At 46.1% G+C, this 13,247-nt stretch overlaps 2 protein-coding genes across 3 annotated transcripts in view; one reads left to right on the forward strand and one right to left on the reverse strand.

Moving 5' to 3' along the window:
• The window catches only part of SNX25 (sorting nexin 25), an 89,797-nt gene extending 84,711 nt beyond the window's left edge, over positions 1 to 5,086 (reverse strand). Inside the window, exon 1 of the mRNA XM_076336420.1 lies at positions 4,815 to 5,086. Coding sequence (XP_076192535.1) covers positions 4,815 to 4,886 — 72 coding nt within the window. The 5' untranslated portion in view covers positions 4,887 to 5,086. The remainder of the gene's footprint in view (positions 1 to 4,814) is intronic.
• Positions 5,087 to 11,550: 6,464 nt separating this feature from the next.
• The window catches only part of CFAP97 (cilia and flagella associated protein 97), a 39,196-nt gene continuing 37,499 nt past the window's right edge, over positions 11,551 to 13,247 (forward strand). The window contains exons 1-2 of one of the 2 annotated variants that reach the window (XM_076336422.1): positions 11,551 to 11,641; positions 12,066 to 12,206. The gene's annotated coding sequence lies outside the window, so the exon portion shown is untranslated. The remainder of the gene's footprint in view (positions 11,642 to 12,065; positions 12,207 to 13,247) is intronic. The other variant, XM_076336421.1, reaches the window with a different exon arrangement.

The raw sequence follows: 13,247 nt of genomic DNA on the forward strand, positions 1-13,247 counted from the left end.
GGATAGAACAAGCCTTTAGGAACATAAAACACGGTCACATGTCTCCCTCAGGGCCAGAAAGTAAGAGTAAACTATTTCTGAAAATGGAGAGCTACTAAACAGAAGTGAGTAAGAGTGACCAAGTATGTCAGGAGCTGAGTTTTAAAGAAATACTCAAAATCATTGGCAACTGCTAATCATAGGAAACTAAAACCAGGACATTAGAATTAGTGTACCCTTGTTGCTGGAAAAAAAACATGTTTATTACCTTTCTGTTAGTGCTGCAAGACAGACTAGGTAGATCATTCTCTATACAGAGTATCACTCATTTAATATTAATTTAAAATGCGGCACTTAAATCTAATAAACTAATCCTTGGGGTTTATATTATTTAAATGAAGTTGATAACCCAACTCTCTATTATTCAGTTTTTCTTTGAATCAGAGTCAAAACACTATGCTGAAAAGAAAACTCTGTCCTGCCAGTTTTTTTGGCAGAGAAACAACTCGCACTGGAAACATGGGAAAATGTGTTTTCCTTCCCCTTCCCACTAACTTGGTTAACATGGTCCTCCATTTGAGTCAAAGCCATCTCCCCTACAACCACACAAGTTAACAGCCATGTAGGGAACAAGCTTGAATTTAGAAAGGTGACACATGTTTTAACAAGTCTCTTCAAGGGCTGTCTTTGGTGTGAGCAAGTCTACTGATACTTGCAAAGTGAAAATCCCCTTTGAGACAGAAGTTTTTACAAAAGTACAATTGGGTCACCGTGCCTTTTTGCAGTCCTCCTCCACCACAAATAATCTTGTCCTAAAACAGCTCCTGAGAAGAGGTGAAAAATACCCAACAATAACATAATGTACCATTTCAAGGTGTCATTCAATTCCCACTATTTCAATATCAATAGAAACTATTTACCAATATTATTAATGCCTGCAAGTGCTTAAATTAATAAGTAAAACAATATTATGAGTTGCCTGTACACCTCTCTTCCCTTCTTTTTCCAGTAAAAATACAAGAGAACACTGGAAAAAACACAAAACTTCACGTGGAAGCCGGAAGACTGCCCAGATACACCTTGCGATCGGAGCTCTCACATACAGGAAGACTATGTTGAAAGCACACGTCATCATAGCAATATAAATTGCACACCTTGCTTTGCAGTTCTCAGCATAATCAAGAGCATCCCAAATGCTCTTGCTGAGATACCTGACTTTAGCAGAAAGTCTTCACCTTTCAAGTCCCAAAGGGGTTACACAAACAGTATTTAGGACAAAGCACAGCTTCACATTTGGAAAGATGGCTTCTCTAGTGGCAAGTTCAAGCAAAATGAAAAAAGGCATACACCTTGCTCCTCTGAAGTCCGAACCTATAACACAGCACTTCCTCACCCGTTTTTCACTTGCATGAACAGGTCCATGAAAAATCAACAGCACTAAACTCACACTGTAAAGTGCTTGCAGAATTGAGAACTTAAAAAAACCTCCCTTTTTTCAGCACAGCATAAAGAACTCGATCCAAGTCCCTTTGAAGTTGATCAAGAGTACTCCCACTCACTTTCCAAGAGCTGAGCCTGACTCCCACTAGAGTAAATATTTATTACTGAATACTTAAGCATTTCCTCATTTGTTAACGCCAATGTGAAAATCACTCAAAGAATGAAAAATGATCCTATCTGCCTTGACTTCGTGTACATACGACACATGCAGAGCAAGATGCCAGCCATAAGACTCTTTCCTCAAAAAAAAAAAATTATTTTTTTTTTATTACTAGGCCAACAGAGGGTTCTTCCCTGTTCTTGAGGAAAAGGCGCAACAAGGCGGAAGAAATTCTAGCTTTACAGTCATCCTACTACTGGCTCCCAGAAAAGAAAAGACAACAGGATCATAAGGCTCTATGAAAAACAGGAAAGTAACAGCTAAATGATAATAAAGCGGTGTAAATACAGAAGGATGTATAATAAAAAGTTAATCTACAAATTTTTCGAAGAGAAATGTATGGAGGAAACTTTGCAATAAACATTTTAGTGAATGGCCTACATTTCTATATGCTGCCTATATAGACATTATTATTTTCTTCACCTACATGTTACTGAAACACCAACTAGGAAATCTGCTAAACATATACAAAATCGTGTTCAGAAAAAGTACGTCAAGGAGCTTTGCAGCCCTGAAGCCATTTTGTATCGGAAAGAAATCAACAAAACTGTAAGTTGAAGGCATGAGAAACCCAAATAAAACGCCTGGAATTACAGCTTCTAAATAGAAAGGGTAAAATACCGCGTTCCTTTTTTGACAGTCCCTTTCATACAGCCAGGTTAAATTTTGAGAGCAGTGCAAAAAGAGGAAAGAAAAATTTTAACTGAATCAGAGTAAGGGTAAAGAAATAATCCCAGAAAAAGGGTTCCAGCAGGTACTGCTGCTTTAGCAGTGACTTTCAAATACCAGATTTCAATTCCCTTCTGAAACAATGAACACATACCATAGGGCTACAATAAAGCCAACCACCACATACTAGACCACACAAAGCAAGAGCAGGTGTGCACTATTTACATATATGAATCCAATGGATGGACACAATAGCAGAACATCTTGAAGAAAGAGGCAGTAACATACCACAAAAAGAAAGTGCATATGGTATAGTAACTGAAGTGACCGTATTTGTCTCTGGACAGTACTAGTTTCACGCCTGTTCAGTGGGCTTACGTACTATGTTTTTCACAAAGGGGGAGAGAAAGAGAGCACTAAATTTAATTTTTCTTTGATTCTTGGCTTCCCAAATTAAATCAATTTTCACTGTTCAGCTGTTTCACAAATTTTGCTCCTCAGTGCGGCAGCAGGGAGATTTCAGTGATTAAGTTTATATAAAGATTTTTTGTACTATGTATACAATACGTTCTCCTAAAAGTAAATTAACACACATCCAGATGTTCAGATAAGTGTAGCAGCACATAAATGTCACTGGAGCAATGGCATTATCACTGAAATATTTAATCTTGCAAATCTGAAGGCAACGGGAATTTATTACTGATGCATTTTTCTTTTTTTTCTTTTTTTTCCATTTGGTGTAAGGCAGTTGAATGGTGAAATACGAAAGCATATAGTGCCTTACAACTCAGGTGCTTATGCACTTAATACACATTTGTTCCCTAGCATTCCTACAACAAAAACCAGCTGAACAATCCCTAGCTGTACCCACTTAATACACTACATACAGAACAAGAACCTTCTGCTTATCACTTGTTGACTTTGTGTGTTACATCTTCTCACTTCCCCATTTCGCACTTCTAACGCTCGTACACACTATTTATTCTTCACTCCCTTCAAAAAGCTGAGTATGATGTTCAGTCTTCAAAGCAAAGAGGATTTAAAAAAAGTCTACCGAGAAGACAAAACGAGTATCACGCACACCCACTGCCACGAATAGATCCTGAATGCACCTTTCCGAGTTGTATTATTCATTGAAGTCACCAACCCCCGGCCAAATGATCCCTTCTACTGACAATAATGTCCTGCCAGTTTCCATTAAATGCAGGCCTGGAAAAACATTTTGCTCACAAACACAGGCTCTTTCCCTCCCCAGGTCAAAGAACGAAAGAATAAACCACTGCTGCAGGTCATTAGCTGATTTGATTGGCAAGACAGAAAGACAGCCAACTATATCAGCAAGTGATTTCTAACAGGTTCTCTGCCCTGCCAGCACCCTCTGCTTTCTGCAAATTCAGCTGCATCGACTGCAGCCCCAGAAACACAGAAGCGACAGCATTATTTACTTGCTGCTAACAAGAGTATATGTACTAAAGGTAACGAACTGGGTCACCAGAACAGCTAGGCTGTACACCAGGGTGGCACAAATTATGCTCCTTTTTCTTTGCAGAGCACTCTCAGGTATCCTGCGTGACACTATCAAAGTGAAATAACACTTAGGTGGTACTGTCTACTGCTGCAGCACTTCACGTACTAACACACCCCACTAAGGTCTACAACTCACCGGTGAGGGGCGAAAGGCACCCGACCAGAGTCGCCAGCTCTGATGTCAAAGACCACATCCCTGCGACCCGTGGGCAGAGCAGGAGTGCAGGCAGATCCTCACCTCCAGCAGTAGATTTTCAGGCCTGTCTAGGATCAGCTCCGGAGCACTGGATGACTTGATGGGGGTGGGGGCGTGGATGGGAGGAAAGTTATTTTGACCAGCACCTGTAGTCAGTCTCCAAATACCTTGTGCTACCAGTCCCGTTCAGAAGAAACCAAAAAATACTAAGCGGTGAGCTACAAACAGCTCATTAACATGAATTAGTACATTTTAGAAGATGTACAGGAAATAAATTTATCTTTTGCATAGAGGTCTGCAGCTGTTTGAGAACACGTTGGCACTTCCTCAAGGCATTATGGTAACACTATCTGAAGCTGCCCAACTTCAGAGCATGCATTTAAGTACCGCTACGGTGGCTCTTTGAGCACCTCTCTCTTTTACTAATGACATTTCAACTGAAGGAGCAGAAAAGAATTTGAGACACAGCCAACAACAAATTGCCGTACGAGCGTTCCTGCAATCCGAAGGTCTCTCTCAGAGCAAGCTCTTGATTTTTCCTGTACGCCTGCTACCCTCCAGCCCAACTTTTCCCATTTAAAGCCCCAACGAACAGCAGAGTGGGCAGGCTGCTGCGGCCGCGGGAGGACAACGGGACGCCGGGTTTGGGTGGCCCGGCGCTCCGCGGCGGAGCGAGGGCCGCGCCACCTCCGTCCCCCTCCTCCCCGCTCTCCCGCCGGCGACAAGGGGAGGGCGCGCCGCGGCCACCGCCCGCCCCGCTCCCCTCCCGTTCCCGCCACTTACTCCCGCGACCCGCAGGACCGGAGCTGCGGCGGCGAAGCCCGGCGGCGGCAGGCGGCGACGGCCACGACACATCAGGACGATCAGGGTGCCCAGCGCGGCGGCGACGGCGGCGCAGCCCGCGTAGAGGGCGAGGCGGAGCAGCAGCAGGGCCAGGCACGGCGGCCCGCCGCCCCCCGCCTCGGCCCGCTCCTGCCCCAGGTGGACGACGGACACGGCCAGCAGCCCCAGCCCCGCCGCCAGCACGAAGCGGGACGAGCCGGGATCCTCGTCCTCCTCGTCCTCCGCCGCCTCCTCCTCGCCGCCGCCGCCGGCCACAGCGGCGGCCGCCGGGGCGCTGCGGCGGCCGGCCTCGCCGCCGGGGCCATGCGAGCCCGGCGGGCCGGCGGCCCCCGCCGCCTCGAGCTGCCCGGCCGTGCTGCTAGCGCTGTCGGCACTGGGGAACATGCTGCTCCTGGCGCCGCTGGGAGCAAGAGCATCTCCCGCCGCGGCAGCCTCCTGCGAAGGTCGCCGCTCCCGAGGCCCCCCCTCTTCTCCTCCTCCGCCTCCTCCGCCGCCCGCCGCCACTGGCACCGCTGCGGCCGCCGGGGGAGCCGGAGCTCATGCCCGGCGGCAGGCGGGTGCACGGCGGCCCGGCCGCTTCCTGGCGGCCGCTGAGGAGTCAGCGCTGCCCGCCGGTGGGCGGCGGGAGCCGAGCGCCGCGGCGGCAGGCAGGGAGGCCCCGCCGCGCCGCTCGGTGTCCGGGAGGGGGAGGGGGAGGAGGCGGGGGCGGTGCCGGGCGGGCGGGCCGGGGACATGTGCGGCCGCCGCGCCGCCCCACGGCCGGGCCCAGCCACGCTGCGCCGCGGTCTGTCCCGCGGGGCTCCGCCGTGGAGGGGGCGCGGAAGCGTCCCCGCGCAGAGGACAGGAAACAACTACGCTCGGACGAAGCGAGGAGGGGAAGGTGCTTCCGCGCGGGGATCCCCGCCGGCCGCGGTGTGGAGCCGGGTCCCGCGGAAAGCTACCGGGCGCCCCTCTGCCACGGGCGGCCTGGCAGAGCTGGGGTCTGCAGCCCGCAGGGCGCGGCTCGGCCCAGTGGGGCCCGGAATGGTCTGGCTGCAGCACCGAGGCCCTGGCCTCAGCTCAGGACAAAGCCTTGACCTGGGGCATCTCTCAGGTCCAGACCCCCCCCCCCCCCCCGAGTGAGCACTGTACGTGCTCCTCTGCCTACACCCCTTTGATCAGCCAAAGGAGACCATAAGTAACTGGGTTTCAGAAATAAAAAGTTGATAGAACAGCGATTGAAATGATACAACAGTGATTCTGCAAAACCCAGCTCCACTATCCCAAACGAAGCCTGCCAGCGCTCCCATCACTACCCTCAGTCCACTGGCCTGATGTTTTATAACTGCTTGCGGCAGATTCTGAGAACAAATTCCTCGTGTGGCAAAAGCCTTGCCATATTTCAGCCGTGCTCAGGATGCGTGTTCACCTTGCTATAGGCGTGGTGCAATTGCAGCGTCCCTCAATTGGCAGGTTCATAGCGGCTACCAACCACAGCCAGAGTGGGAGGCCTTGATCTCGTCACAGTAGGAGTCAAGGGCCATGCTTTCCTTAAGGAAGCCAGACCGTGCAAAAGTGATAGAAGCATTTACTCACGGGCTTCATTTTAAGAGCACGTATCCCATTAAGAAAGTTAAGCACTGTAGAAGTGTTTACAGGTATTGAGACTTCTGGGAAGCACTTTCCAGATTGCCGCTACTCTGGTGGTCTTAATGTGCAAAATAGCCCTGAATGTTATCTTTTAAACAACAGCTATGGGTGCTGAGGTTGGAGTCCTTTTGATTTATTCGTGTTCTGTAAAACTTGTGTAAAAAAGTTACTTCTGTAAAATGAATTATACTAGCCTGATGAAGAAAAAGTGCGAATACCACTGAGGCCCTGATCTTGTGAATGTTTACATTTCCATGTCACTTCAAGAGCACAACTAGCACTGTTTTAAAACCAGACACCAAACTTTCCCATGCTTCTATGATACTAAGCGAGCCGAGGCACTGAGCATGAATAGTACAGGTGTCCAAAAGGTTCAGTTACAGCCCTGACACTGCATGGTAACCGTGGGTCGGGTGTCAGCTCATGGTGCGGAACCGTAATGGAAACGTGCGCAGTACAGGCACGGAACTAGTCAGGATTCTTAGTTACAATAATTGTTTTACTCCACCACAGTATTTTCTAAACTAGTTCTAACCTAACCCACAGTGTCTGATGGTGCAGCCTGACTCGTATACAAAATTGTCTCCATACATATATGCCTTTATCTATTAGAGGTTTGCATAGCAATGTATTTCCTCTCAAAATCCCGAAGTAGTTTTGGAGCAATTTAAGCTCCCGTTTTAGTCACTGACCAAAAGAGACACTGCTCCTTAATCTGATCCAAAGTCCTTACAGTAACTTAAATACAATTTTATTACACAGTTTATTCTATTTAGTGGATATTAAATTGCACAAAGATCTTTTAAATGCTAGCTCAGACCATTCACAGTGTCCAAAAGTGATTATTTAATGTCTCTAATGTGATTAAAGGTGAAAATCATCATATTGTAATAGTGAAAATACTATTGCAATGACAGTCCATTCCCATGCGAACTACCATGTGCCAAAACATCCTGATGCTGCACCAAAGGGCTTGGGGAACAAAGTTCTTCCAATATGTCTGATCATTAAGACCAACAGAGAGATTCTTGCAGAGTCTGACAGCTTTTGGATAAGGCCCAACATGCCAGAAGGTTTCCTATAAAGTTACTTTATTCTCATCAGGTAGAAAACAAAAAGCAAAGATCCATCTCCCAGCACACGCTTTATTCCTCAAAGATTTCAGAAAATACAGGGCTTTGGACTGAGTTCAAGGTCTATTCTGGGATCTTAATAAAGATCCACACAAGAAACCAGGCAGAGTGTGTAGAGGCCTTCTACTGCAAATGCGTTCAGGAAACTGCCTGGGCCTCTGTCAAAACTACTTACGGGAACTGGATTTTTAAATTAATCTGAAGCAGAGCAGGTAATGTTGTTAGTCCTGTGTAAACAGAGATTATTTTCTTATTGGAGTATTAATTCTCAGAAGTGGAGAGGAAGATAAAAAAATAAACCTACCTGCAATAACAGTTTAGTCCTGCAGTGCTTACGCACAAAAACAGTTCTTGTCTGAATGAGTAATCCCACCAATTTTAGCTAGGATTTACACATCATACCCTGAATTAGATATGTCTAAATCAACTCAAGTGTGTATCCATAGAGCTAGAGGGAGATTTGATTGTTTTTCTTTTAGTTTTTAATAAGATTCTATGACTTTTCAACCTGAGGTACATTCCTAATATTCTAGATGACATCCTAGCTCCGCTGAAGTCAATGGCAATTTTCAAGTTTACCTCAGTGTTATTTGAACTTCCCCTTTTGTACTTTAAAAAATACTTTTCTGTACAGGACAAAAGGACGTCAGAGGTCAATTTTCTGAACTGGGGGTTATTTTATTCTCTTTCTGTAACTATTTACTCAGTCATGGAACTAGTTTATGAGATAAGAGATTCAAACTCTATCTTATTCAAGCATTACAGCAAATATCTTTCCTACAAAGATAAGACTGTTTTCATCTCATTTTAAAACAGAAATGATGTCTGATTTGGGGGAAGAGTCAGCATCTTCACTTTTTTCCTTTGCGCTAGGAATGTAATACACCTGTTTATAACATACCCTAGACAAGGCCCCACTGGTCTGAACACACTTTTACATCTGTCTTTAGTGACAATCTTGCAACTTTCACCTTCACAGTACTGCAAACTTTAAACTTCAATAAATTTGCACCTTTAAAATGTTTAGACAAGCGTAAAATGAATACTTTCCTAAAGGCTTTTTCACATTTACTTTCTGTTTTGTGAGCCTTTCTGGCTCAGATCACATTGCTGTAAAGGTTAGCAATTTACCATTTCTCAAAATAGACATTTACATTATAGGCAAAAAAAGGTGTATAAAGCGCATACTTAGTTTATATTTTTAGCATACTTACAACTTTGAATTAATTACATGCTTTTTCATAACTGCTGTGGTGCTACATTGTAGTTACAGTCATGTTAAGAGTTTATAGAAATTCCTAAAAGCCCCTCGGGCACAAAACCCAGAAGTGCTTGTGAACTTTTAAACCTGGTGGTATGGAAGAGTGATAACTAACATTGTTAGAAACAATCATAGGAAAGAGAGGAAACGAATTTACTGGATAGGGGATGCTGTTGATTTTATGAACCCTAGCTAATAGAGCAAGAGAAAAGGAGATTGTCTGTTCTACTTCTCAGTATTTTAAATCTTATTTGACGCCTTTCAAGAAACTCAAGAAAATGATTGTGATTATTTCTCAAAGGCTTGTAGAATGAAGGGGCTCAAAATTGTCAACCTTTTTGGCCTTTTAAAACTTTCCCTGCAATGGTAGATGCTTTGGACTTGATTGAAAACATAAAATGCAGACACATTTCAGTGGAAACGATATAAACAATCTGTCTCTATAAAAGCAGACATAGTTTGTCTAATAAAGCCTTACCTCAGTGTTTATATATTACAGCTGCAAAACTTCTACTTACACAATTTTTTTTTCCTTTACAAGAATGTCATTCGTAAAGACATTACGATACAGACTTTACACTATCATATACTATCTTTCCATTAGGCGCCATTCCTCCTTTACTGAAAATTAGTTGAACTGCTCTCAGAAGATAACTATTAATTTTGTTGCCCACATTTCTACAAAATATGTAAATTACACTAATATGAACTGATTTTAATTTTCACTATGCCTTTTTGAGGCAATGGTATTGTATTTTGCCTATTTGCAGATAGGGATCTGACACACAGGAAAAAAAAGGACAAAAGCACCCATTTAGTGTCCAATGTGAGGTACCCAAGACAAAAAACGTGATCATGTCATTAAATCTTTTTCATGATGAACAATGGGGCCAAAGTAAAGTTGAATTTTTAGTTTTGAATGCGTGGATCAGTAATCTAGAAGTCTTTCTTTTCACATAATTCTTTCCTACTTTGTTAAAAAGTAACATTACTATTATTAAAGAAATGTCAAGGTCTGATACTGCAACTGACCCCTTCTAAAGAGCTGAAACCTTTACCACCCTTACACAGGACACTACCACTTCCTGGTGGCAGATCACTAGTAAGTAGTCACCACTTACCTAGTCAGTGCTAGGAGAAATGAAACTCTCCCTGAAAGCTTCATCCATGTTTCTGCAATACTTATATTGAGATTTAAGGACGCTGAGATCAGGTTCACTCAGGGAAAGGTCCTGATCCAACCCCAAAGATTTGGGTCAGATGTCCCTAAAAGCCCTCCAGATCCATTTACCCCCTCCATTTCCTCAGGATACGTTGCTCTGTGCCGCAGCCCTGCCACTATAATGTGGGATCCCATCTCCTCAACCTGGGGTCCTGTTGCCTTAAGATGGGGCACCATCACCTAAAGGTGGGTCACTGTCACCTCAGCCTGGGACACCATCCCCTCAACCTGGGTCGCCATCCCCTCCATGTGGGCTGCCAGTACGTCAGCCAGGAGTGCCATCATCCCAACCTAGAGCACCATCACCTCAGTCTGGGGCACTGTGCTAGTTTTGGCTGGGATAGAGTTAATTTTCTTCATAGTAGCTAGTATGGGGCTATGTTTCGGATTTGCGCTGGAAACAGTGTTGATAACCCAGGGATGTTTTAGTTACTGCTGAGCAGTGCTTGCACAGAGTCAAGGCCTTTTCTGCTTCTCACACCACCGCACCAGCCAGCAGGCTGGGGGTGTACGAGAAGTTGGGAGGGGACACAGCTGGGACAGCTGACCCCAACTGACCAAAGGGATATTCCATACCATATGATGTCATGATCAGCAATAAAAGCTGGGGGAAGAAGGAGGAAGGGGGGGATGTTCGGAGACATGGTGTTTTGTCTTCCTAAGTAACCGTTACGTGTGATGGAGCCCTGCTTTCCTGGAGACGGCTGAACACCTGTCTGCCGATAGGAAGTGGTGAATGAATTCCTTGTTTTGCTTTGCTTGCGCACGTGGCTTTTGCTTTACCTGTTAAACTGTCTTTATCTCAACCCATGAGTTTTCTCACTTTTACCCTTCCGATTCTCTCCCCCATCCCCCTGGTGGGGAGTGAGCAAGCAGCTGTGTGGTGCTTAGTTGCCAGCTGGGGTTAAACCACAACAGGCACTGTTACCCCGATATGGAGAACCATCACCTCAGCATGGAGCCTCATTGCCTCAACCTGGGACACCGTTATCTCAACCTGGGGTGCCATCACTGCAAAATGGAGTGCCAGCACCTCAGCCTGGGGCACTATCATCTCAACCTGAGGCACCATCACTTCAGCATGTGGCCCTGTCACCTCAACATGGAGCCCCATCACCTCAACCTGGAGCCCCATCGCCTCAATCTGGGGACTGTCACCTCAAGGAGGGGCACTATTACCTCAGCATGCAGCCCCATCACCTCATCCTGGAGCCCCATCACTTCAGCCTGTGGCCACATGACCTCAACCCGGGGATCATCACCTCAACTTGGGGCACTAGCACCTCAGCATGGGGCGCCATCGCCTCAGCGAGGGTCCCAGCTTTCTCTCGCTTCCCTGCGGAGCCGAGAGAGGCCGGGACCTCCCGGCTGCCTTCCCGCCCCCTTCAGGCACCGCCTTTCCCCGCCCGACGACGCGAAGGGGCCGGCCCGGGCTGCGTAGGAGCCTGGCAGCTAGACGGCGGCCGCAACGCTGCGCGAATCCCCCTTCCCCTCCTCTCCTTTTCTCTCTCCTCTCGTGCGTGTGAGTATCCGCCCCGGCTGCCTGCGCGGTTACCACAACAAAGCCGAGGGGGTGGGGGAGACGGTGGCTGCTACTTCCCGGCGGCTGCTACTTCCCGGGGGCTGCCAGTCCGGCCTGGCGGTAGCGGGGCCTCCGGTGCTCCGTGTCGGGGGTCGCCGGTGCCGCCTCCTCCCCACGGAAGGTGCCCGGAGAGCGGGTGTGTGGCGGTTGGGAGCGGCGGGAGGGGGCGGTAGGCATTTTCCTCCCCCGCCTGTGGTAATTTTTACCAGATCAAACAAGGTGGGAGACGTGTTTTGGTTTTTTATACATACATATATATATATATATAAAAAATATTTTTTAACCATTATATAATTTATATTTTTATTATTTTTTAATTTGCTGTCTTTCTACTTGGGTCCCTGCCTGACCGACACGTATGTAGGTGTCTCCCGAGCATGTCGTGCGTGCTATATTTGGAGGGCTTCGGCTGGCGTTGAGCTGCCAGAGTTTAGTCATGCTGCCGTGAGACACATTTTATGCCCCGCTTCAGTGATCTCTGCTCCGCGGGGGGATTGGAAAAGAGGTGGGAGATTTTCTTCTGAGGCACCGGCCCTCATTCGCGTCGTAGTCGTCGGCTTTGGGAGGGAGTTACTGTGTCGTGCGTGCCATCCTTAAAGTTACTGGGCTGGGAGGGGTGTGGAAGCAGTGCTCGGATAGAGTTCAGTGAAGTGTTTTGGTTGGGTGTAATTAGTGGGAATTAAGTCAACTGAAATGGTCGTTGTAAACACCTTGCCTCGAGCATGTTAAATCATAGCAACAGTCACATCTCTGCAGTTTCCTCAGGATGACAGTGTTGTAACTGCCCCTGCCTTGCACAGGGCTGTGTTCTGCACTAATGGTTCCCAAGGTGGGGCTGTAGTTTGGAAAAATAACCAACCACTGAAACTCTTGGCCCCCGTGGATTTGTGTGGAAATCACAAAAGAGGTAACTAAATCCTGGGCCTTTCTTGGCTATCATTTGTGCAGCCTCTGCAGCAGAGCAGAGTACTGAATTTATTCCAAAGCGTCTCAGTGAGATGATACCACAAACAGCAACATATGTCATGCTCATGAAGCTCCATTTTTTCTGGAGTTTTCACAGCACGTTAGGGAAATTGGCATTTTAAAATATAGTTTGGCATGGCTTCTGGCACAACCGAATTTAAGGTCATGTAACTTCTATGCCTTGCTAAAGTTTTTCCCTTGTGGTTCTGTTAAACACAATTTTTCAGAAACTGGTTTTATTATAGTATGCAAATGTTTACACTTGTTCATTCTTACTATAAAACATATAAAAAGCATCTAGTATTTGCATTTGGACATTTATATATTTTAAAATTGTGTGGCTAAAATTTCTGTGCAACATTCGTAGAAAGAGCAGGGAAAACTATGTGGGATGCAATGAATATAACAAATAGCAGTGCTAAATTTATTTTGTATCTCTGCTTTTGTCTGTTATGAGTTGCTCAATATAGAGCATCAAGTGTATTGTGCACATTTTTGCTTCTGTGAAAAAATAGTTAATCTCTTTCTTGGATAGAAAGCGATCACTGGAGTTCTCAATGGAGAGAGAACAAAGTTCCAC

Source organism: Aptenodytes patagonicus, chromosome 4, assembly GCF_965638725.1.
Source record: "Aptenodytes patagonicus chromosome 4, bAptPat1.pri.cur, whole genome shotgun sequence".
In the NCBI taxonomy this organism is placed as follows: domain Eukaryota; kingdom Metazoa; phylum Chordata; class Aves; order Sphenisciformes; family Spheniscidae; genus Aptenodytes; species Aptenodytes patagonicus.